General features: G+C 43.6%; 1 protein-coding gene across 1 annotated transcript; it reads left to right on the top strand.

The window, feature by feature from the left end:
• Window positions 1-4,766: 4,766 nt before the first annotated feature.
• LOC139367288 (growth hormone releasing hormone receptor 2) lies at window positions 4,767-14,313 on the top strand. The gene is made up of 13 exons (XM_071105512.1): window positions 4,767-4,781; window positions 5,874-5,994; window positions 6,198-6,305; window positions 6,395-6,507; window positions 6,958-7,055; window positions 7,616-7,748; window positions 12,543-12,696; window positions 12,784-12,844; window positions 13,073-13,139; window positions 13,239-13,333; window positions 13,668-13,797; window positions 14,072-14,113; window positions 14,221-14,313. The coding sequence occupies exons 1-13, from the start codon at window positions 4,767-4,769 to the stop codon at window positions 14,311-14,313; spliced, it is 1,230 nt and encodes a 409-aa protein (XP_070961613.1).
• The last annotated feature ends 10,120 nt before the right edge of the window (window positions 14,314-24,433 follow it).

Below are 24,433 nucleotides of genomic sequence, written 5' to 3'. Positions count from 1 at the left end.
TCTTTCCCTCATTCCGGACTAGTCTCCTGGTCCATGCCACTGATAAACATCCACACAGCATGATGCTGCCACCACCATGCTTCACCATAGGGATGGTGCCAGGTTTCCTCCAAACGTGACGCTTGCCATTCAGGCCAAAGAGTTCAATCTTGGTTTCATCAGGCCAGAGAATCTTGTTTTTAAGGTGGCTTTTGGCAAACTCCAAGCGGGTTGTCATGTGCCTTTTACTGAGGAGTGGCTTCCGTCTGGCCACTCTACCATAAAGGCCTGATTGGTGGAGTGCAGCTCTGGACAGACGGGAGCACCTGTAGGGAGGAGACAGAGAGACAGCCTGGTGCGTGGGGCTGCCACAGGCCCCACCAGGCTGGGGAGACCTCCAGGAGGCTTGGTGTTAGGAGGAGGCACCTGAAGGACCGGGCTGTGAGGGAGCACTGGAGCTCTGGTGCGCAGCCTTGGCACCACTCCACCCGGCTGGATAACTACTCTAACCCTCTAACCCGGACCCTCCAGAGTGCAGGCACAGGTTGAACCGGGCTGTGGGTAAGCACGGGAGATCTAGTGCCTACTACACTCACCTCTCCCTTAGGCTCCACTCCCACATTTGCCCGGCACGAGCGGAGCGCAGGCATAGGACGCACTGCACCCTCCCAGCGCCCCGGAGACACAGCACGCAGAGCAAGCGCAGGATACATTGGACCGAAACAACATACCGGCGACCAGACACACTGAGCAGGCACCATACGCCCTGGTTGGATGCTCACACTCGCATGACACTCGGGGGCTGCTCTATAGCGCACCGGGCTATGGACACGTACTGGCGACACCGTGCACTTAACCGCATAACACGGTGCCTGACCAGTAACGTGCTGCTTATAATAATCACGAGGAGTGAGCTCAGGTCTGCTACCTGGCTTAGCCCCACACCTCGTGTGCCCCCCAATTTTTTTGGGGGGGGGCTGCCTCTCGTACCTGTCGCACTGCCGTGCTGCCTCCTCATATCGCCGCCGCTCAGCTTCCGCTGCCTCTCGTACTGCCTCCTCATATCGCCGCCACTCAGCTTCCGCTGCCTCCAGCTCTGCTTTGGGGCGGTGATATTCCCCAGCCTGTGCCCAGGGTCCTTCTCTGTTCAAAATCTCCTCCCATGTCCAGGACTCTTGTGATGCTGACCGCTGTTGTTGCTGCTGCTGCTGTCACTGTCTGTTACCACGCCACTTGGTCCTTGGTTGGTGGGTGTTTCTGTAAAGGCTTTCCTCCTCTTCGTCTGAAGAGGAGAGGCGAGAAGGATCGGAGGACCAATATGCGGCGTGGTAAGTGTCCATGGTTCTTTTAATAAGAAATACCTAACATGAACACAACTGAATACAAAAACAATAAACGTGAAAACGAACGAAAACCAAAACAGTACCGTGTGGTGAAAAACACAGACACGGAAACAAACACCCACAAACAAACAGTGAAACCCAGGCTACCTAAGTATGATTCTCAATCAGAGACAACTAATGACACCTGCCTCTGATTGAGAACCATACTAGGCCGAAACATAGAAATCCCAAAATCATAGAAAAACAAACATAGACTGCCCACCCCAACTCACGCCCTGACCATACTAAATAATGACAAAACAAAGGAAATAAAGGTCAGAACGTGACATTCTGTCTTTAACTAGTCTTCCGTTTTCGTACCGAATTTGATATTTGATTGGGCCCTGTTGTAATGATTCTCCCAATGTATGGAAAAGGCTGTAAACTGTAGTCAACACTGGTTAATGCTGGTCGTCTATGGGGATGGAGAGGGGGTGATTGGATGGATCACTCTTTCATTTCCAACAACATGGATAGTATGGCTTCATTGTCTGCCCCTTTGGACTGTGAGGTGTGCCAGTTACATTCCATAGGGTTATGTGGCACTGTTACAGTTAAGAAACACACAGTGCAGCATGTCTGGACATGGAAATTAGGGCAAACCAAACATTTAATGTTCATGTATTTTTTATCCTGGAAATTCTTGAAAAAAGGATTAGGTACAATCATTCTGACATGTTGTATGTGCTTAATTGATATTATATCAAATCGTGTTCACGTTTTAGTCCATTTCACAGTATTGTGCATAATTTACAGTATATTACAATGTCGCTCTATTCAGAACATTCCTCTTTATAATCCCCCTTTGCTCGAAATAATTGATGAAGCCTTGATGAGCAGTGTCCTGATTCCCTCATGATGTTGTGACATTCAAAAGTGCTTGAGGTGGCACAGGAATGTAATACACTAGTCTGGATAGAGTCTTCATCAAGCATGGCACTTTAAATTATATCTACATCAGTAGGTGTCGAAATGTATCTACATTAGTAGGTGTCTAAATAGCTTATTTGTATTTGCTGGTTAGATACCAGGCCCGTATTCACAAAGCCTCTCAGAGTGGGAGTGCTGATCTAGGATCAGGTCCCCCTGTCCATGTGCAATCTTATTCATTATGATCTAAAAGGTAAAACTGATCTTGGATAAGCAATCCTACTCTGTGACGCTTTTTAAATACGGGCCCAGGCCATTGAGAATTGACCTTTTGGTTTTGACTTGCTCAGCACTTTAATGACCTCTGCATTAGTTGGGTTCTGGCCCAGGGCACACACTGGGCAAAGGTGATCTTTACATGACTAATGCCATACTCAGCCTACTGACATAAACGTATTCACTGCTAAATCATTGTTGTAATGCAGTTTTTATGTCCAATCATTGGTTCTCTGACTTTAAACATTTTAAGTCAGATGTTGTTGATGCAGCAGGGATGTAGTGGTGGGCTCATTCTGGTAAAAAAAATAAAAAAATAAACTATCCTTCGCTTCTAGTATTCACCTTTGTTTTCGTTCCCATTTCACCATGTAGATATTCCAGTTAAGTTTCCATAGTGCATCTTTCTTTCCCAATGAGATTCCAAATGATTTAATCAAATTTAATTTAGAGATATAGGTACAGTTGGTAATCGCTGCAAAGACGGAACATTGAAAAGAAAGTAAGGTTCCAAGTAAGTGTCCAGTCACTGCTGGCTGATGGAGACATGGTAACAATCTCTTGACTAACAAAAATATGGATGTGCATTTGGATGTGCTTAAAAATAAAAAATAAACTTCTGGGCCTCCCGAGTTGTACAGCGGTCTATGGCACGACATTGCAGTGCTTGAGGCGTCACTACAGACCCGGGTTCGTTCCCTGTGCTGTGTCACAACTGGTCGTGGCCGGGAGTCCCATAGGGTGGCACACAATTGGCCCAGCGTCGTCCGGGTTAGGGGAGGGTTTGGCAGGGGGGACTTTACTTGGCTCATCGTGCTCTAGCGACTCCTTAAGGCGGGCCGGACGCCTGCAGGCTGACTTTGGTCATCAGTTGAACAGTGTTTCCTCCGGCACATTGGTGCGGCTGGCTTCCGGGTTAAGTTGATGGGTGTCAAGAAGTGCGGTTTGCCTGGTCATGTTTCGGGAGGATGCATGACTCGACATTCCCCTCTCCCAAGCCTATTGGGGAGTTTCAGCGATTTAAACAAGATCGTAATTGGATATCACGAAAAAAGGGCTCTTTTTTAAAATAATAGTCTAAACCAAAATTAATTACAGCACATACATACAATGACCTTCAACTTTAGACTCTGTTGATGTCTCGGGCTCTGGGGCAAGGGCCGAATCAGTAGCAGGTGCTGGAGCAGGGGCCGGATCTGTAGCAGGGGCTGGAGCTTTGTAGGGGCTTAAGTAGGACCTGGTGCTTTAGTAGGGGCTGCTGGCACTTTAGTAGGGGCTTTGGCTTTAGTATTGGCTTTGGCTTTAGTAGGGGCTGGGGCTTTAGTAGGGGCTGGGGCTTTAGGTGGGACAGGGGCTGTAGCGGCAGCACAGGCCAGGGCTGGACTTGGAGCAGGGGTTGGAGCTGGGTCTACAACTGGAGAGGGGTCTGTGGCTGGGTCTGCGACTAGAGCTGGGTCTGCAGCTGAAGCAGAAATTGAGTCAGGGGCTGTCGCAGGAGCTAGAGCAACATCCTTTGTTTGGGGTTTGGCTCATTGGGTGGCATGACCAAAGAACACAAAATCAAGAATAAAAAATAGAGAGGGTGTGGCAGTGTAGGAGTGAGGTGGTTTCTTTGATAGACACACATGTTGGGACAAACGCCACGCTCTCAATAAGCATATAACCCCCAACACACACACCCGGGGGATGTCTTTAGAAGAAACCATATACAGTATGAGCCCCTGCATGCCGTTACTATATGTTCCATCTATGTACAGTACCATGTTCCATCTGTGTTCCATTGACACACATGGCTAATTTTGGTCTGGGCAACCACCTTAGTGGGGGAATTATTGTTTAGAAAGGATTCCCCGTAATGTCTTACTTTCATTCAAATAGAGGGCAAAAATGCACACCCTAAACCTAAATTGGTGAAGTACAATATTTTTAGAGGGTTGGATTATTCGAATGGTTAGTCATGACAAAAAGTCCTATAATTGTTAGAAACAAGAGCAATGGTGAACCTCAGCCGTGATGTCTATCGTTCACCCCTTTTCCCCCCTTCTCTCATTTTCACTTACCATTCTCTTGGTGCTCATTTCTTGAATATTGCATGGTTATTTGTTAAATAAGGAGGCTGCTAGACTTTTTTTTACACACTGTCCTTTGCTTGTCATGGTAGAAGGTCCACTGGGAAAGAGACCTATTTGAATAATGGATGAGCTAAGAACCGTGGTCCATCTATGCTGAAAAATACTTGCAAGTCATTACTGTACACATATGTCATTCTCAAAGGTACGTTGGGGTTGTTGTTTTTGTATTTTCAGCATGCATTACGTTTTTGCATGAAAGACACTTCCTTGCCTTTTTACCTGTGTTCGCCAAAGGTAATCTGCATACCTCCCAGGTGATGATGTCATCCTCTTATCTTGGACATGTAAGTTCAGTCATCCCTTAAATAACTTGACTTTACTGCTGCAGAAAGCTCCAATCACGCTCACTCGGGTGGGAAAAAGGGGACAAACAGGTAAACAAGAAAGGTAGCCAGCTCTGCAGGGAAATAAGGAAACAGGACTGAAAGAGACTGCATTTGCATACACTACCTCCTTCACCATGACTGTTTGGTGTCTGTTTGGAGATCACCACAGACATGTCTGGAGCATTTTGAGAACTGTTAAAGCCACTGTGAGGATTTTGATTGGCTTTTAAGTAATAATATGGTTTGACATGGCGGGTTGACGATGGACTAAGTAACCCTGAAAACTAGGCTATACCATTTGGGAGGTGGCCATGAACTCTTAACCATCTGCCAAATAAGGAGGAAACACTTCTTTGCATGGGAAGCTGAGACTGCAAGAGGGACCATAAAGACCGAATTAAACGTTACCTGCTTTGAGTATGTTTACAAGGCATATAAACACAAGGAACATGGACATCAAGTTGGTCGCCATATTTTTCATCCTTGTTTGTAGTGTAAGGGTGGTAAGTGCATTTGGGTTCAAAATGTTTGTATTTACAGCACTCAAGTTAATGACTGTAGTATTATATACTTTGACGGTTATGCTTGCCTGTCTTTTATTCTAGTGCAGGGTCTCCAGGAGTAATCATTATGAAACCCTGATCTAGAGGATACATAAACGATGCTGCATTAACGATTATCTTGAAAGAGTTCAAATTGTTAGCTAAAAGAGTTTGAATGTGTGTGTTTATTATCCGATGTACGGTAAAAAAAATGAAAATAGTAATAAATACTGTATATATTAGATGGACGGGCAGACAGCTGGTGAAATGGATCAATGTATTTCTGTCTGTCGGTGTCCGTCCATCCGTCCTTCTGTCTGTCTGCCTTCTTGTATCTGTACGTCCGTCCGTCTTCCTTCCACTCAGATCAGGACCACTCATCCTGAATGCTCCATTGTCCTCCACCTCTTGGAGAAAGAGGGCGAGTGCAAACTCCAGATGAGGAACACCAAGGCACTGTCCTTGTCAACTCCTAATAACACTACAGGTAGCTCTCTCTCCAATGAGAATGGCATTCATTTGTAGAAAAAACAGAGGGGGACATCTTTACATGTTTAACATCCCTTTGCTTTATTTTTAAGATACATTCATAAAAAATAACTTGTGCATTCAATCTGTTTTTTTTTCTTTCTTCTTTTTCTTTCCGCCATCGTTTACTGCTTGTTTATAACTTTGTGTGGGAAATGACAGGTTGTCTGGTGGAGTGGGATGGTGTGAGCTGCTGGCCCGCAGCCCTAAATGGGGAGAGCCTCTCCGTATCATGTCCTCTGATCCTCTTGAAGCCAGACTCTCCCCCAGGTACAATAAATCACCCAACTCATAATATCATCCACCATCTCATCCATTTAAACAATATATATTTGAAATCTGTGATATTTTCTTTACAGCTCTAATCACACGCAACTGCACCCCCGAAGGATGGAGTAAGCCAAGCTTGCCATATTACAAAGCCTGTTACTTTGAGGACAGCAGTGAAGAAGAGGAGGAGACTGGGGATAAGGTAGAGTAGATTTAGTAGCATTTTAAGGTGACACTTTAGTAAAAGGATCATTTCACACACAAAATCATTATTTACTATCAAGTGTACATGTCAGCTGACTTATTTTTTTTGTCAAAGTTTGAATAATAATGATATATGATCATCACACCGGGTGCAAATGTAGATAAAGACACAACAAATTGGATACAACTACGGTACAAAATCTGCCGTTGTCTACTCACTGAAGGTTGGTTGCATTTGGGCACAAGGCGTACAATACAGTGACATGCAAGTCTGTGATTGTTGGCATTTATGAGCACTTGTGACAAATGTTAGACTTTACTCACGAGTAGTCATTATAGCAAATGAATACAAAAATATGCAGGCATGTTTCATTTATATTTTGTCAACTTGGGACCTTTGACTGTTTTTCCGTGAGTATGACAATACATTTTTGATTATTTCTTCAAGCAAAATTACTTTGCTACGGTGAAGATCATTTATACTGTGGGCTATGGGTTGTCGCTGGCATCGCTCTTCATTGCCATTCTGGTCTTCTGTATCTTCAGGTGAGCTTTGACATTTCAGCAAATATAAATCATTCAGAACTAGAACTCAGAATAGCACATTGTGGTAACACTTTAACATTTTTTTGTCATAACACTACAGTTCAAGTAAAGTGACGCTATATAGAGTAATTGCTTCTGATTCAGCTTTCTTTCCTCATCTCCTTTCCTGGTACCACTTCATTTGAAGGTCTGCTGACTATAAATAATATGGTCCGGTTTCTTGGACACAAGTTAAGGCTTTGTAGACTACAAAGCAGGTTGAATGGAGATGTAGCGTTATAGGTGCCTAAAGGCTGTTCACAAATAAAAAGGTGCATGGACTGTGCTTATCCTCCTCTATATCACAGGTTGTTACTTTTTTATTACTAATTCAATAACTATCTATAAATGAATAATTAACCATCTATAAATGACTTATATACCCTTTATAAAGCCTTTATACGTCGTTAACGCGTTATTTGAATGGTAGACTTTAAGGGTTATACATGTGTTATGTAGTCCTTATAGGTAGGTACCTTTCAAGTAAAGTTTTACCCATTTGAGTCTGGTGTCTTCCATAGGAAGCTGCTGTGCATCAGGACCTCCATCCACCTCAACCTGTTTTCCACCTTCATCCTCCGTGGCCTGGCCGTGTTTGTTAAGGACGCCGTACTGTTTGCAGACGAAAGCATGGACCACTGCACTGTCTCAACGGTAGGACAATAATCAACTGTGGCCTCTAGATTGTGGAAGGAAGGACATCAACAACAGAAAGTAGGCTTCACAGTATCATTATTATCCCTGTAACGACCAGTGTCAGATCTCAAATTAAGGGGGTATGTAAGAGTATGCATTTTAGTCATTTAGCAAATGCTCTTACCCAGAGTGACTTACAGTAGTGAGTGTATTCTTCAATATTTGTTTATACTGGTCCCCTGTGGGAATCGAACCCACAACCCTGGACTTGCAAGCGCCATGCTCTACCAACTGAGCCACACCGGACACGCTGAGCTGTACGGGACACACAATACCCCATGTTAGCTTAAGATTTTGAATATACATAAAACAGACACTGATAATATCAAGCGATCTAGAACAATGCTTAACTCGGTGATGCTTTAGGCCAGGGCTGCCAAACCCTCTTCCTGGAGATCTACTGTCCTGTAGGTTTTCAGTCCAACCCTAATTTAGCGTATTCAGCTAGTTAAGGTCAAGGTCTTGTTGAGCAGCTAATTAGTAGAATCAGGTGTGTTAAATTAGGGTTGGACTGAAAACGCACAGGACAGTAGATCTCCAGGAAGAGGGTTGGGCAGCCCTGCTTTAGGCTAAAAACAACATTTAAAAATGCATGAGAAAGACGTGACTCTGATCAAATAAAATACAATTTTATTGGTCACATACACATATTTAGTAGATGTTATTGCGGGTGTAGCGAAATGCTTGTGTTCCAAGCTCCAACAGTCCAGTAGTATCTAACAATTCACAACAATACACACAAATCTAAAAGTAATAGAATTGAATTAAGAAATATATAAATATTAGGACAAGCAATGTCGGAGTGGCATTGACATAAATACAGTAGAATAGAATACAGTATATACATATGAAATGAGTAAAGTGAATAGTGTTCCATTATTAAAGTGACCAGTGATTCCATGTCTATGTATGTGGGGCAGCAGCCTCTAAGGTGCAGGGTTGAGTAACCGGGTTGTAGCCGGATAGTGATGGCAATCTAACAGTCTGATGGTCTTGAGAGGGAAGTTGTGTTTCAGTCTCTCGGTCCCAGCTTTGATGCACCTGAACTGACCTCGCCTTCTGGATGGTAGCAGGGTGAACAGGCCGTGGCTCGGGTGGTTGATGTCCTTGATGATCTTCACCTTCCTGTGACTTCGGATGCTGTAGGTGTTCTGGAGGGCAGGCAGTGTGCCCCCGGTGATGCGTTGGGCAGACCGCACCACACTCTGGAGCTCTGCGGTTGCGGTCTCTCAATTGTGCATCTGTAAAAGTTTGAGAGGACTTAGGGGCCAAGCCAAATTTCTTTAGCCTCCTGAGGTTGAAGAGGTGCTGTTGCGCATTCCATCGATTTAGAAAGAGGCGTGCACCCTCTGCTGTGTCCTGAAGTCCACGATCAGCTCCTTCGTTTTGTTGAAGTTGAGGGAAAGGTTATTTTCCTGGCACCACTCCACCAGGGCTCTCACCTCCTCCCTGTAGGCTGGCTCGTCATTGTTGGTAATCAGGCCTACAACTGTTGTGTTGTCTGCAAACTTGATGATTGAGTTGGAGGGGTGCGTGGCCACACAGTCATGGGTGAACAGGGAGTACAGGAGGGGGCTGAGCACACACCCTTGTGGGGCCCCTGTGTTGAGGATCAGCGAAGTGGAGGGGTTGTTTCCTACCTTGGGGGTGGCTCATCAGGAAGTCTAGAACTCAGTTGCACAGGGCGATGTTCAGACCCAGGGCCCCGAGCTTAATGATGAGCTTGGAGGGTACTATGGTGTTGAAAGCTGAGCTATAGTCAATGGACAGCATTCTTACATAGGTATTCCTCTTGTCCAGATGGGATTGTGCAGTGTGATGGTGATTGCATCGTCAGTGGATCTATTCGGACAGTATGCACATTGAAGTGGGTCTAGGGTGTCAGGTAAGGTAGAGGTGATATGATCCGGATGCTGTAGGTGTCTCCCAAAAGCCTCCCAAAGCACTTCACGATGACAGAAGTGAGAGCTACGGGGCAATAGTTATTTAGTTCAGTTACATTTGCTTTCTTGGGCACAGGAACAATGGTGGACATCTTGAAGCAAGTGGGGACAGCAGACTGGGATAGGGAGAGTTTGAATATGTTCAAAACACTCCAGCCAGCTGGTCTGCGCATGCTATGAGGACGCGGCCATGGATGCCGTCTGGGCCGGCAGCCTTGCGAGGGTTAACACACTTAAATGTCTTACGTCGGCCACGGAAAATAAGAGCCCACCCCTGCGAGCGGACTGCGTTGGTGGCACTGTGTTATCCTCAAAGCAGGCGAGAAGGTGTTCAGCTTGTCCGGGAGCAAGATGTCAGTGTCCGCAACATGGCTGGTTTTCCCTTTGTCATCTGTGATTGTCTGTAGACCCTGCCACATATGCCTCGTGTCTGAGCCGTTGAATTGCGACTCCAATCTCTACTGACGTTTTGCCTGTTTGACTGCCGAATAACTACACTGTTTGTATTCAAAGTCACCTTGCCATGGTTAAGTGCTGTAGTTCACACTTTCAGTTTTGCGCCAATGCTGCCTCCTAACCACAGTTTCTGGTTTGGATTGGTTTTAGTAGTCACAGTTGGAACTTCACTTCCTGATGACCTCAGTCACCGTGTCGATGTATACGTCAATATTATTCTCAGAGGCTACCCGGAACATATCCCAGTCCAAGTGATCAAAACAATATTGAAGCATGGATTCCGTTTGGTCAGACCATCATTCAATATACCTTAGCACCTGGTACTTCCTGCTTAAGTTTCTGCCTATAGGAAAGGAGGAGCAAAATGAAGTCGTGATCTGATTTACCAAAGGGAGGGCGGGGGAAGGCCTTGTAGGCATCCCAGAAGTGGGAGTAGCAGCCGCCAAGCTTTTTTCCAGCGCAAGTACTACAGTCAATGTGTTGATAGAACTTCTCTAGCGTTTTCCTCAAAATTTGCTTTGTTAAGCTACAATAAATGCGGCCTCAGGATATGTGGTTTCCAGTTTGCACAAAGTCCAGTGTAGTTCCTTGAGGGCCGTCGTGGTATAGTCTTGAGGGGGAATATACACACCTGTGACTATAACCAAATATAATTATATTGGGAGGTAATGCGGTCGGCATTTGATTGTGAGGTATTCTTAGTCGGGTGAACAAAAGGATTTGAGTTTCTGTACGTTATCATAATCACACGAGTAGTTAATCATGAAACATACACCACCACCTTTCTTCTTCCCGGAGGGTTCTTTATTCCTGTCTGCGCGATGTACTGAGAACACAGCTGGCTATGTAGATGGGGTCAGTATATCCGGAGAGCCATGATCCGTGAAACAGAGTATGTTACAGTCCCTGATGTCTTTCTGGAAGGAGATCCTCATCCTGAGCTTGTCTACTTTATTGTCCAGAGACTAAACATTAGCAAGTAATATACTCGGAAGTGGTGGATGGTTTGCACGCCTCCTGAGTCGGACTAGAAGTCCACTCCGAATACCTCTTTTCCGCCAGTGCAGCCTTGGAGCCTTGGAGCAGCCTCTGGGATAAATTAAATTGCCCTGGGAGGTACAAACAAAGGATCCAATTTGGGAAAGTCGTAATGTTGGTGAGTTACCGCCGCTCTGATATCCAAAAGTTATTTCTGGCGATATGTAATAACACCAAAAACATTCTTGGCTTATACTGTAATAAATAACATACAAAAAAACGAAATACTGCAAAGTTGCTTAGGAGCTAGATGCAGAGCTGCCCTGTCTGACCGTGCCATCTTTATTGTTGAGCATAAGGCTGTCATTGGTTCTTCGTTATTACATTATCAGATGTAACAAAACTGACAGTAAATGGAAAGTACAGTGCTCTTTTATTTATAAACAGATACAAACACACACACTTAATCCTGCATTAACTGGCCCCTAAATTCAACTATAGCAACCAGACCCTGAACGACAAATAAACAAAAAAGCTATTTGAGGAGTATGGTTGATCACTGGAACAAATATAGCTGGACAGATCTGTGGTGGATGAGGTGAATTCCCCTCATACCAATGTAAAGCAATTTGATCGTCCTGGGAAATTATTTCCAATAATCCAATCTACTATTAGTAGTAGCACTATTCAAGCCAATTGATACATCATCATCAATGCCCACTACACTTTCAGTTACTCGTGTTACCTGTTGGTCTACAACGCACCCTGATGCATAAACATCTGAGAACAGCAAAAGTAGTCACCAGAATCAGCAGAACAGCAGCTTGAAGGAATGCCATGGCATCCACAGTGGTAGACATACCAAAGCAATCTGTAGGACCCAGGTGCACAGGTGAATAGCATCTTTTTGTCTCATGACAAACTCAATCCAGAACATGGCGAGGTCCATGGGAATCATTGCCTGATCCCTGTGCAGCTAGGAGAGCCTCTTTATGTTCTCCCTGTAGGAGGGCTCATGCAGACCTTCCTGTGCTCGGAATGCATGTTAAGGGGTAATAATGCACTCAGATCTTGAGCAAACACGCTGATTGGTTATCATACACATTTGTTTTTCCGGGGGGGGGTGAAACCACTCGCTGTTTAGATTTGAAATGTCATTCTCCAAATTCTGTGGCTTTTGCTTGTACTACTATGTGTTTTCAACAATGCATTACACATGATTAGATGCTGTATAAAGATAAAAAGTATAAAGAACATTTGTTATTGACTTGTTGAACCGGTGGCCACAGACTGTCAGAATTACTAAATCTAAATGCCTAAGTACTGTACATGTGAGAAAAGTAGTTGTTATTGAAATTTGTTTCCCATCCATTAGGTAACGTGTAAAGCAGCAGTGACTTTCTTCCAGTACTGTGTCTTGGCCAACTTCTTCTGGCTTCTTGTAGAGGGCTTGTACCTGCAAACTTTGCTGGTATTCACCTTTGCACAGAAGATAAAACTCTTCTGGTTGTACAGTGGCATAGGCTGGGGTAAGGTGTGTGTGTGTGTGTATTTGTGTTTGTGAGCATCTGTGCGTGTGTGTGTGTTTATATGACTGTACATTCCATTTCTTCCAGGCACTCCCTCAGTGACCATCATAATTTGGACCCTGCTGAAGAGTCAGTTTGACAATGAAGGGTGAGGCTAGCGAATAACTAGAATAGTTATTTTGTTGTCTACATTAGACATAATTACATGTACTACTTCTGAAAGTATTGGTATCAATATTCCTTTGTGGAAGTACGTGAAAAGGGCAAATAAAGGGGCCCAAACAAGGGCGAGAAAAGAGAAGACCTACATATTGAATGTGATCGTGTAGTACTGTAATCAACAGTATTCCAGCATTATAACTTCTCTGCCCAACAGATGCTGGGACAACCTTGACAGTGCCTTGTGGTGGATCATCAAAACTCCCATCCTCTTATCTGTCTTTGTAAGACCAATAAAACACTGTCCATTAATGAATCTTGTTCCATTAATGAATCAAGAGGGTTGAGACTTGGTATCAAACCACTGTTTTTCTCAACCACAGATCAACTTCGTGGTGTTTGTGAACATTAGTAGGATCATCATTCAGAAGACCAAGGCCACAGACCAGAATGGAAGTGAGGGACTTCAGGTCTACAGGTGAGACTGACTGACCACTCATGAGCGCTGAACTGTTAGCATGCACAACATAAAAGGGCTGGCTCATTTTACCTACTGGCTTGACTCATCCTGTTCCCCCCCATATGTTGATAGAGTGACTGAATTGGGTAGGATTTCAAAAGGGTCAAACTTCCCCAGTGTATTGTAGCATAATTAATGTGGATCCAGGAAGTTATTTATCTCTCCCTCCCCCTTCCTGTCTCGCTTCTCATGTTTGTCTCTTTCTCCTGTCTCCCTTCCTGTCTCGCTCTCACTTCTCATGTTTCTCTCTTTCCCATCCCATTCTCTTTCTCTCCTCTGGTGCCCCCTGCAGGAGGCTGGCGAGATCCACCCTTCTTCTCATCCCTCTGTTTGGAGTGCACTATGTGGTCTTCGCCCTCTTACCTGAGCATGTGGGTGTAGGGGCCCGACTCTCCCTGGAGCTGGTCCTGGGCTCCTTCCAGGTACGAGAGCATTTTAGACTGAGCGGTACTACAACCCAGCCCTGGAATGGCTATATTTGCAGGTTTTCAATATTCAATTGATCTGATATCAATATTATTAATAATTTAACAGATTCATAACTCATAATTACCTCAATAGGGAAGGCTTAAATGAAAACTAACATAAAATGTCTCTGTTACTTATTTCCTTCTGATAAAACTTTTATTTTCCTCATAAAGGGCTGAAAATATTAAAATAGTGAACAACTATTCATTCGGCTTCATTTAATTACAGGGGTTTATAGTTGCATTGTTGTACTGCTTCTTGAATGGGGAGGTAAGATGTGCCATTTTGTTAACCCTGTGATGTATTTAATTAATCATAATTACATTTACAACAAATAATAGGCTACAAAGTCAATACCTTTATTGTTTTTTTTTCAGGTACAAAATGAAATTCGAAAGGCGATGAAGGGGTGTCGTTCTCAGACAGAAAACAATGTCTTCAATCTGGCAACCCAGGACTATGTAGCCTAGACTCAGGGTGGTGATGACTATCTCAGATGGTTTATTATCATTGAATAACCTAAGTCTAAGGACAAATACAGTGCATTCGGAAAGTATTCAGACCCCCTTGACTTTTTCCACATTTTGTTACGTTACAGCCTTGTGAAAAATGTATTAAAAACATTTTTCACTAATCAATCTACACACAATACCCCATAACAACAAAGTGAAAACAGATTTGGGGGAATTTTAGAACATTTATTTAAAAAAATAAATACCTTATATAAGTATTCAGACCCTTTGCTATCAGACTTGAAATTGAGCTTAGGTGTATCCTGTTACCATTGATCATCCTTGAGATGTTTCTACAACTTGATTGGACTCCACCTCTAGTCAATTTAATTGATTGGACATGCATTGGAAAGGCACACACCTGTCTATATAAGGTTCCACAGTTGACAGTGCATTTCAGAGCAAAAACCAATCCATGAGGTCGAAGGAATTGTCCATTGAGCTCCGAGACAGGATTGTGTCAAGACACAGATCTGGGGAAGGGTACCAACCTTTTTTTGCATAATTGGCCTCCATCATTCTTAAATGGAAGAAGATTGGAACCACCAAGACTCTTCCTAGAGCTGGCCGCCTGGCAAAACTGAGCAATTGAGGAAGAATGGCATTGGTCAGGGAGGTGACCAAGAACCAAATGGTTACTCTGACAGAGCTCCAGAGTTTCTCTGTGGAGATGGGAAAACATTCCAGAAGGACAACCATCTCTGCAGCACTCCACCAATCAGGCCTTTATGGTAGAGTGACCAGACGGAAGCCACTCCTCAGTAAAAGGCACATGACAGCCCGCTTGGAGTTTGCCAAAAGACACTATAAGACTCTCAGACCATGAGAAACAATATTCTCTGGTCTAATGAAACCAAGATTGAACTCTTTGGCCTGAATGACAAGCACCACGTCTAGAGGAAACATGGCACCATACCTACGGTGGAGCATGGTGATGGCAGCATTATGCTGTGGGGATGTTTTTCAACGGCAGGGACTGGGAGACTAGTCAGGATCGAGGGAAAGATGAACGGAGCAAAGTACTGAGAGATCCTTGATGAAAATATGCTCCAGAGCACTCAGGTCCTAAGACTGGGATGAAGGTTCACCTTCCAACAGGACAACGAACCCAAGAACACAGCCAAGACAATGCAGGAGTGGCTTTGGGACAAGTCTCTGAATGTTCTTGAGTAGCCCAGCCAGAGCCCGGACTTGAACCCGATCGAACATCTCTGGAGACCTGAAAATAGCTGTGCTGTGACGTTCCCTATTCAACCTGACAGAGCTTGAGACTCCCCAAATAGTGTCATACCGAAGACTCGAGGCTGCAATCACTGCCAAAGATGCTTCAACAAAGTACTGAGTGAAGGGTCTGAATACTTATGTAAATATGATATTTCAGTTTTTTAAATACATTTTCTAACATGAATGAAAACCTGTTTTTGGTTTGTCATTATGTGGTATTGTGTGTAGATTGATGAGGAAAAAAAACGATGTAATCCATTTTAGAATAAGGCTGTAACGTAGGAAAATGTGGAAAATGTCAAGGGTTCTGAATACTTTCCGAATGCAATGTACCTCTGTCTGTCTTGGTGATTATTGTATGAGGCTACACACATAAAATGGGTAAAACAACAAAAATAATTCACCCACATTTGTGTTGATGACTGATAATTGTGGTGATAACAATTTAGCTAGCGTATCACTTTTGTTGTTATATCCTACACTTGTCCGTCAGATCATTGAGCCATGAAGTAAAAAACTGGAGATTTGCAGTTCTAGGCTACCTTTCCTGTTTTTAAATGTTTAATACATTTACACAAATATTTTCTTTAACACTATACCAATTGCATTTCACATATTTATGACCATTTATATAATACTGTGGCTTAAGCATAGGCTGTATATTGTGTAGTGCTTGAAGTAGTCGACAGGTGGATAGTTTTATCATAACTCGTCATTTTCTGTCTTTACTAGAGGATGTGAGGATGGCACAATCTACAGTATATACAGTATATATATCGGATGAGAGATGCATTACTGCAAGATGCTGTGGATTTGGAGGTCACTTGTTTTTTCATCTCAAATCCTACTTTCCTAATGATATGATTGTCAACATCCTTTTAGCCTAAATTCTGACTTGAGCACACTAAATTCTGACTTGAGCGACATAGTGGTGTAGCGCAGTTTCACAGGGCCCCCCCGTAAGGTCTGAGCAAGGGCCCCCCATTGGCAGACAGAACATTTTGCAGTTGTATTTCTAATCTCGTGCTATTTTACACATTTTGCCATGAGGCTAAGAGAACATTTTGCTGTTTTAGAGCTCAGGGATTCTTGAAAGACAGGACAACTTCAACTTTTTTTTAAAACAATATTTTTAATATATTTTGATAGACCAACGTATCAGCTATCACACCATGTAGGCAGGGGTGTCAAAGTCATTCCATGGAGTGCCTAATGTCTGCTGGTTTTTGGTTTCTCCTTTCAATTAAGACCAAGACAACCAGGTGAGGGCAGTTCCTTACTAATCAGTGACATTAATTCCTCAATCAAGTATAAGGGAGGAGCAAAAACCTGCAGAAAATCAGCCCTCTGTGGAATGAGTTTGACGAGTGATGTAAAGGAACAACCTCCAAATGTATTTGTATTTTTTTTCCATAAAATGCAACTAACTGGATTCATGTCAACTGTGGAAGACACTATAAACGCCATTTCCTTTTTACAATTATTGTCCAACAAGTGTTTAAAGGCCTTGGTTGACATTAGATTATTCAAATATGTAATACAAACCTCCAAAAGTATTTTTGTTTTGTTTTATAGCACTATTAAATGCTCCAGGGCTAATTTCTTTAGCATTTTGGTATGTTTTCCTAAATGTAGAACATAAAGCAACATTTATAATGCAAACATTATCCCTCAGGTCTAGCACAGCAAATACTTCAATTGTTTAAGCATATATTGCAGAACAGTGTTTAAAATATATTTTTCAGAATATTGACCCCCCCAAAAAAATCGATCATAAGGGGGTTAGCCATCAGTTGACAACAGATACTTAAAACAGACATATTGTTGCCTCTAAAAAGTAGGTTCAGTACAAACACTTGTAAAATATGAAAATTATTCATTTGAAAATGCCCAATAAAAACAAACATTCTATCAGATCTTTCAGCACTCGGACAGAGTTTCTTTTTATTTAACAGGGAAGACACATTGAGACCTAGGTCTCTTTTTTTCAAATGTGCCCAGTATATACACCATAAATATACACATTACACCCAAACTAATATATATAGAGTACCAGTTTCTTTATTTGACTATTTTCTATATTGTAGAATAATAGTGAAGACAGCAATTTATTGGTCAAATACACATGATTAGCAAATGTTAATGCGAGTGTAGTGAAATGCTTGTGCTTCTAGTTCCGACTGTGCAGTAATATCTAACAAGAAATCTAACAATTTCACAACAACTACCTTATACACACAAGTGTAAAGGAATGAATAAGAATATGTACATATTTCCGGCGCCGACAGAGATGGCCGCCTCGCTTCGCGTTCCTAGGAAACTATGCAGTTTTTTGTTTTTTTACATGTTATTTCTTACATTAGTACCCCAGGTCATCTTAGGTTTCATTACATACAGTCGAGAAGAACTACTGAATATAAGATCAGCATCAACTCACCATCAGTACGACCAAGAATATGTTTTTCGCGACGCGGATCCTGTGTTCTGCCTTACAAACAGGACAACGGAGTGGATCCTATGCAGCGACCCAAAAAAACGACTCCGAAAGAGAGGGAAACGAGGCGGTCTTCTGGTCAGACTCCGGAGACGGGCACAGCGCACACCACTCCCTAGCATTCTTCTTGCCAATGTCCAGTCTCTTGACAACAAGGTTGATGAAATCCGAGCAAGGGTAGCATTCCAGAGGGACATCAGAGACTGTAACGTTCTTTGCTTCACGGAAACGTGGCTTACTGGAGAGACGCTATCCGAAGCGGTGCAGCCAACAGGTTTCTCCACGCATCGCGCAGACAGGAAAAAACATCTTTCTGGTAAAAAGAGGGGCGGGGGCGTATGCCTTATGACTAACGTGACATGGTGCGATGAAAGAAACATACAGGAACTCAAATCCTTCTGTTCACCTGATTTAGAATTCCTCACAATCAAATGTAGACCGCATTATCTACCAAGAGAATTCTCTTCGATTATAATCACAGCCGTATATATCCCCCCCCCAAGCAGACACATCGATGGCTCTGAACGAACTTTATTTAACTCTCTGCAAACTGGAAACAATTTATCCGGAGGCTGCATTCATTGTAGCTGGGGATTTTAACAAGGCTAATCTGAAAACAAGACTCCCCAAATTTTATCAGCATATCGATTGCGCAACCAGGGGAGGAAAGACCTTGGACCATTGTTACTCTAACTTCCGCGACGCATATAAGGCCCTGCCCCGCCCCCCTTTCGGAAAAGCTGACCACGACTCCATTTTGTTGATCCCTGCCTACAGACAGAAACTAAAACAAGAGGCTCCCACGCTGAGGTCTGTCCAACGCTGGTCCGACCAAGCTGACTCCACACTCCAAGACTGCTTCCATCACGTGGACTGGGAGATGTTTCGTATTGCGTCAGATAACAACATTGACGAATACGCTGATTCGGTGTGCGAGTTCATTAGAACGTGCGTTGAAGATGTCGTTCCCATAGCAACGATTAAAACATTCCCTAACCAGAAACCGTGGATTGATGGCAGCATTCGTGTGAAACTGAAAGCGCGAACCACTGCTTTTAATCAGGGCAAGGTGTCTGGTAACATGACCGAATACAAACAGTGCAGCTATTCCCTCCGCAAGGCTATCAAACAAGCTAAGCGCCAGTACAGAGACAAAGTAGAATCTCAATTCAACGGCTCAGACACAAGAGGCATGTGGCAGGGTCTACAGTCAATCACGGACTACAGGAAGAAACCCAGCCCAGTCACGGACCAGGATGTCTTGCTCCCAGGCAGACTAAATAACTTTTTTGCCCGCTTTGAGGACAATACAGTGCCACTGACACGGCCTGCAACGAAAACATGCGGTCTCTCCTTCACTGCAGCCGAGGTGAGTAAGACATTTAAACGTGTTAACCCTCGCAAGGCTGCAGGCCCAGATGGCATCCCCAGCCGCGCCCTCAGAGCATGCGCAGACCAGCTGGCCGGTGTGTTTACGGACATATTCAATCAATCCCTATACCAGTCTGCTGTTCCCACATGCTTCAAGAGGGCCACCATTGTTCCTGTTCCCAAGAAAGCTAAGGTAACTGAGCTAAATGACTACCGCCCCGTAGCACTCACATCCGTCATCATGAAGTGCTTTGAGAGACTAGTCAAGGACCATATCACCTCCACCCTACCTGACACCCTAGACCCACTCCAATTTGCTTACCGCCCAAATAGGTCCACAGACGATGCAATCTCAACCACACTGCACACTGCCCTAACCCATCTGGACAAGAGGAATACCTATGTGAGAATGCTGTTCATCGACTACAGCTCGGCATTCAACACCATAGTACCCTCCAAGCTCGTCATCAAGCTCGAGACCCTGGGTCTCGACCCCGCCCTGTGCAACTGGGTACTGGACTTCCTGACGGGCCGCCCCCAGGTGGTGAGGGTAGGCAACAACATCTCCTCCCCGCTGATCCTCAACACTGGGGCCCCACAAGGTTGCGTTCTGAGCCCTCTCCTGTACTCCCTGTTCACCCACGACTGCGTGGCCACGCACGCCTCCAACTCAATCATCAAGTTTGCGGACGACACAACAGTGGTAGGCTTGATTACCAACAACGATGAGACGGCCTACAGGGAGGAGGTGAGGGCCCTCGGAGTGTGGTGTCAGGAAAACAACCTCACACTCAACGTCAACAAAACTAAGGAGACGATTGTGGACTTCAGGAAACAGCAGAGGGAACACCCCCCTATCCACATCGATGGAACAGTAGTGGAGAGGGTAGCAAGTTTTAAGTTCCTCGGCATACACATCACAGACAAACTGAATTGGTCCACTCACACAGACAGCATCGTGAAGAAGGCGCAGCAGCGCCTCTTCAACCTCAGGAGGCTGAAGAAATTCGGCTTGTCACCAAAAGCACTCACAAACTTCTACAGATGCACAATCGAGAGCATCCTGGCGGGCTGTATCACCGCCTGGTATGGCAACTGCACCGCCCTCAACCGTAAGGCTCTCCAGAGGGTAGTGAGGTCTGCACAACGCATCACCGGGGGCAAACTACCTGCCCTCCAGGACACCTACACCACCCGATGTCACAGGAAGGCCATAAAGATCATCAAGGACATCAACCACCCGAGCCACTGCCTGTTCACCCCGCTATCATCCAGAAGGCGAGGTCAGTACAGGTGCATCAAAGCTGGGACCGAGAGACTGAAAAACAGCTTCTATCTCAAGGCCATCAGACTGTTAAACAGCCACCACTAACACTGAGTGGCTGCTGCCAACACACTGACACTGACTCAACTCCAGCCACTTTAATAATGGGAATTGATGGGAAATGATGTAAATATATCACTAGCCACTTTAAACAATGCTACCTTATATAAATGTTACTTACCCTACATTATTCATCTCATATGCATACGTATATACTGTACTCTATATCATCGACGGTATCCTTATGTAATACATGTATCACTAGCCACTTTATACTATACTATGCCACTTTGTTTACATACTCATCTCATTTGTACATACTGTACCCGATACCATCTACTGTATCTTGCCTATGCTGCTCTGTACCATCACTCATTCATATATCCTTATGTACATATTCTTTATCCCCTTACACTGTGTACACGACAGTAGTTTTGGAATTGTTAGTTAGATTACTTGTTATTACTGCATTGTCGGAACTAGAAGCACAAGCATTTCGCTACACTCGCATTAACATCTGCTAACCATGTGTATGTGACAAATAAAATTTGATTTGATTTGATTTGATTTAAATATATGGATGAGCGATGGCCGAATGGCATAGGCAAGATGCATTAGATGGTATAGAGTACAGTATATACAAATGAGATGAGTAATGCAGGGTATGTAAACATTATATAAAGTGGCATTGTTTAAAGTGACTAATGATACATTTACTACATTCCATTTTTTATTATTAAAGTGGCTAGAGATTTGAGTCAGTATGTTGGCAGCAGCCACAATGTTAGTGATGGCTGTTTAACAGTCTGATGGCCTTGAGATAGAAGCTGTTTTTGTACTGACCTCGCCTTCTGGATGATAGCAGGGTGAACAGGCAGTGGGTCGAGTGGTTGTTGTCCTCAATTATATTTTTGGCCTTCCTGTGACATCGAGTGGTGTAGGCCGAATAACTTAAAACTTTCCACCTTCTCCACTACTGTCCTGTCGATGTGGATAGGGGGGTGCTCCCGCTGCTGTTTCCTGAAGTCCACGATCATCTCCTTTGTTTTGTTGACGTTGAGTGTGAGGTTATTTTCCTGACACCACACTCCGAGGGCCCTCACCTCCTCCCTGTATGCCGTCTCATCGTTGTTAGTAATCAAGCCTACCACTGTAGTGTCGTCTGCAAACTTGATGTTTGTCTGGGAGCAAGACGTCGGTGTCCGCGATGGGCTGGTTTTCTTTTTGTAATCTGTGATTGACTGTAGACCTTGCCACATACGTCTCGTGTCTGAGCCATTGAATTGGGACTCTACTTTGTCTCTATAATTACGCTTAGCTTGTTTGATTGCCTTGCGGAGGGAATAGCTACACTGTTTGTATTCGGTCATGTTTCCGGTCGCCTTGCCATGACTAAAAGCAGTGATTCGCGCTTTCAGTTTTGCGCGAATGCTGCCATCAATCCATGGTTTCTGGTTGGGAAAGGTTTTAATATTCACCGTGGGTACAACATCACAGATGCACTTGCTAATAAACTCGCTCACAGAATCGGCGTATACAGTGCCTTGCGAAAGTATTCGGCCCCCTTGAACTTTGCGACCTTTTGCCACATTTCAGGCTTCAAACATAAAGATATAAAACTGTATTTTTTTGTGAAGAATCAACAACAAGTGGGACACAATCATGAAGTGGAACGACATTTATTGGATATTTCAAACTTTTTTAACAAATCAAAAACTGAAAAATTGGGCGTGCAAAATTATTCAGCCCCCTTAAAACTTCTTTCTCTTTCTTTCTCTTTCGCCTGAAGGCGACGTAAACAAAAGAATTAGCGTAGCCGGCGCTACACAAAAACGCAGAAATAAAATATAAAACATTCATTACCTTTGATGATATGGCACTCCTATATGTCCCATAAACATCACAAATTGGTATTTTTCCCGATTAAATCCGTCCATGAATGCCCAAAATATCCATTTGTATAGCCTGTCTGCATCACGAAAAAAGCTCTCTTCCAACACGCAACGTCATGTTTAAAAATTATATAAGTTGCCTATATTCTTTGACAAAACACTTCAACCTACTTTTATAACCCAACTTTACGAATTTGTAAATGTTAATAAGCGATCAAATTGATCACTGGGCGATCTGTATTCAATAGCAGCTACAAAAGAAAACAGTGTCCATTTTTCAATCTTCCAAAATCGATTGAGGTAGGCTGGATGGAATCACGGATCTATTGATAATGTCTCAATGGATTTTGACGTTTTTGGCGACATCGTGTGGAAGCTGTAGGAATTGCATCCGTCTCCATATTAAATTTGGTTTCCTTTAAATAATCCATGAAAGGGGCGCATGGATACTTTTTTCAGATTTCAGTGACCAGTTTTTCTTGCGCTTTTCGATGAAACACACGCTCTGTTATAGTCACAGCCGTGATTTAACCAGTTTTAGAAACTTCAGAGTGTTTTCTATCCACACATACTAATCATATGCATATACTATATTCCTGGCATGAGTAGCAGGACGCTGAAATGTTGCACGATTTTTAACAGAATGTTCGAAAAAGGAGGGGTAGGATAAAGAGGTTAAGTTAATACTTTGTAGCGCCACCTTTTGCTGCGATTACAGCTGTAAGTCGCTTGGGGTATGTCTCTATCAGTTTTGCACATCGAGAGACTGACATTTTTTCCCATTCCTCCTTGCAAAACAGCTCGAGCTCAGTGAGGTTGGATGGAGAGCATTTGTGAACAGCAGTTTTCAGTTCTTTCCACAGATTTAAATTTAGGGAGCCTTGTTAAAATCCCCAGCTACAATAAGAGGCAGCCTCAGGATATGTGGTTTCCAGTTTACATAGACTCCAATTAAGTTCTTTCAGAGCCGTCGAGGTGTCTGCTTGGCGGGGGGGGGGGGGGGGGGGTATACAAGGCTATGATTATAATCAAAGAGAATTCTCTTGGTAGATAAAGCGGTCGGCATTTGATTCTAAGGAATTCTAGGTCAGATGATCAGATGATCGTTAATCGTAAGGCATACACCCCCACCCTTCTTCTTACCAGAGATGTTTGTTTCTGTCGGAGCAATGCGTGAAGAAACCGGGTGGCTATACCGACTCTGATAAGGTATCCCGAGTGAGCCATGTTTCCGTGAAACAGAGAATGTTACAATCTCTGATGTCTCTCTGGAAGGCAACCCATTTTTTTTTTAAACAAATCTAAATATATTTTATATTTGAGATTCTTCAAAGTAGCCACCCTTTGTCTTGATGACAGCTTGCACACTATTGAGACTTGTTCTAATCATAGTCGCACACCTCATGTAACAAAATGCCGCCAGAAGAAATGGCAGCGGTTTTACGGGAGCCCCACCAATTGTGCTATTATGTGTTTTTTTTCACGTTATTTGTAACTTATTTTGTACATAATGTTTCTGTAACCGTATCTTACAGCAGAAAATAGTTTCTGGATATCAGGACAGCGATCACTCACCTTGTGTTGGACCAAGATTTCTTCAACAACAAGCAAGACTCACATGATATTCTTCAAACACCTGGCAGGGCCGACATCCCAGTTATTCACAAGAGGAAGCGAAGCAGGTACAGAGGACGAAGAGCTGGATGCCTTGTCAGGACACGCAGAAGGCGAGTAGGAAAGCTGCCGTAAATATTACTCGTCAACGTGCAATCA

This window comes from Oncorhynchus clarkii, chromosome 16 (assembly GCF_045791955.1).
Source record: "Oncorhynchus clarkii lewisi isolate Uvic-CL-2024 chromosome 16, UVic_Ocla_1.0, whole genome shotgun sequence".
NCBI lineage: Eukaryota > Metazoa > Chordata > Actinopteri > Salmoniformes > Salmonidae > Oncorhynchus > Oncorhynchus clarkii.
Note: the sequence above shows the minus strand (reverse complement) of the source record. Positions and strands in the feature narration are given on the sequence as shown.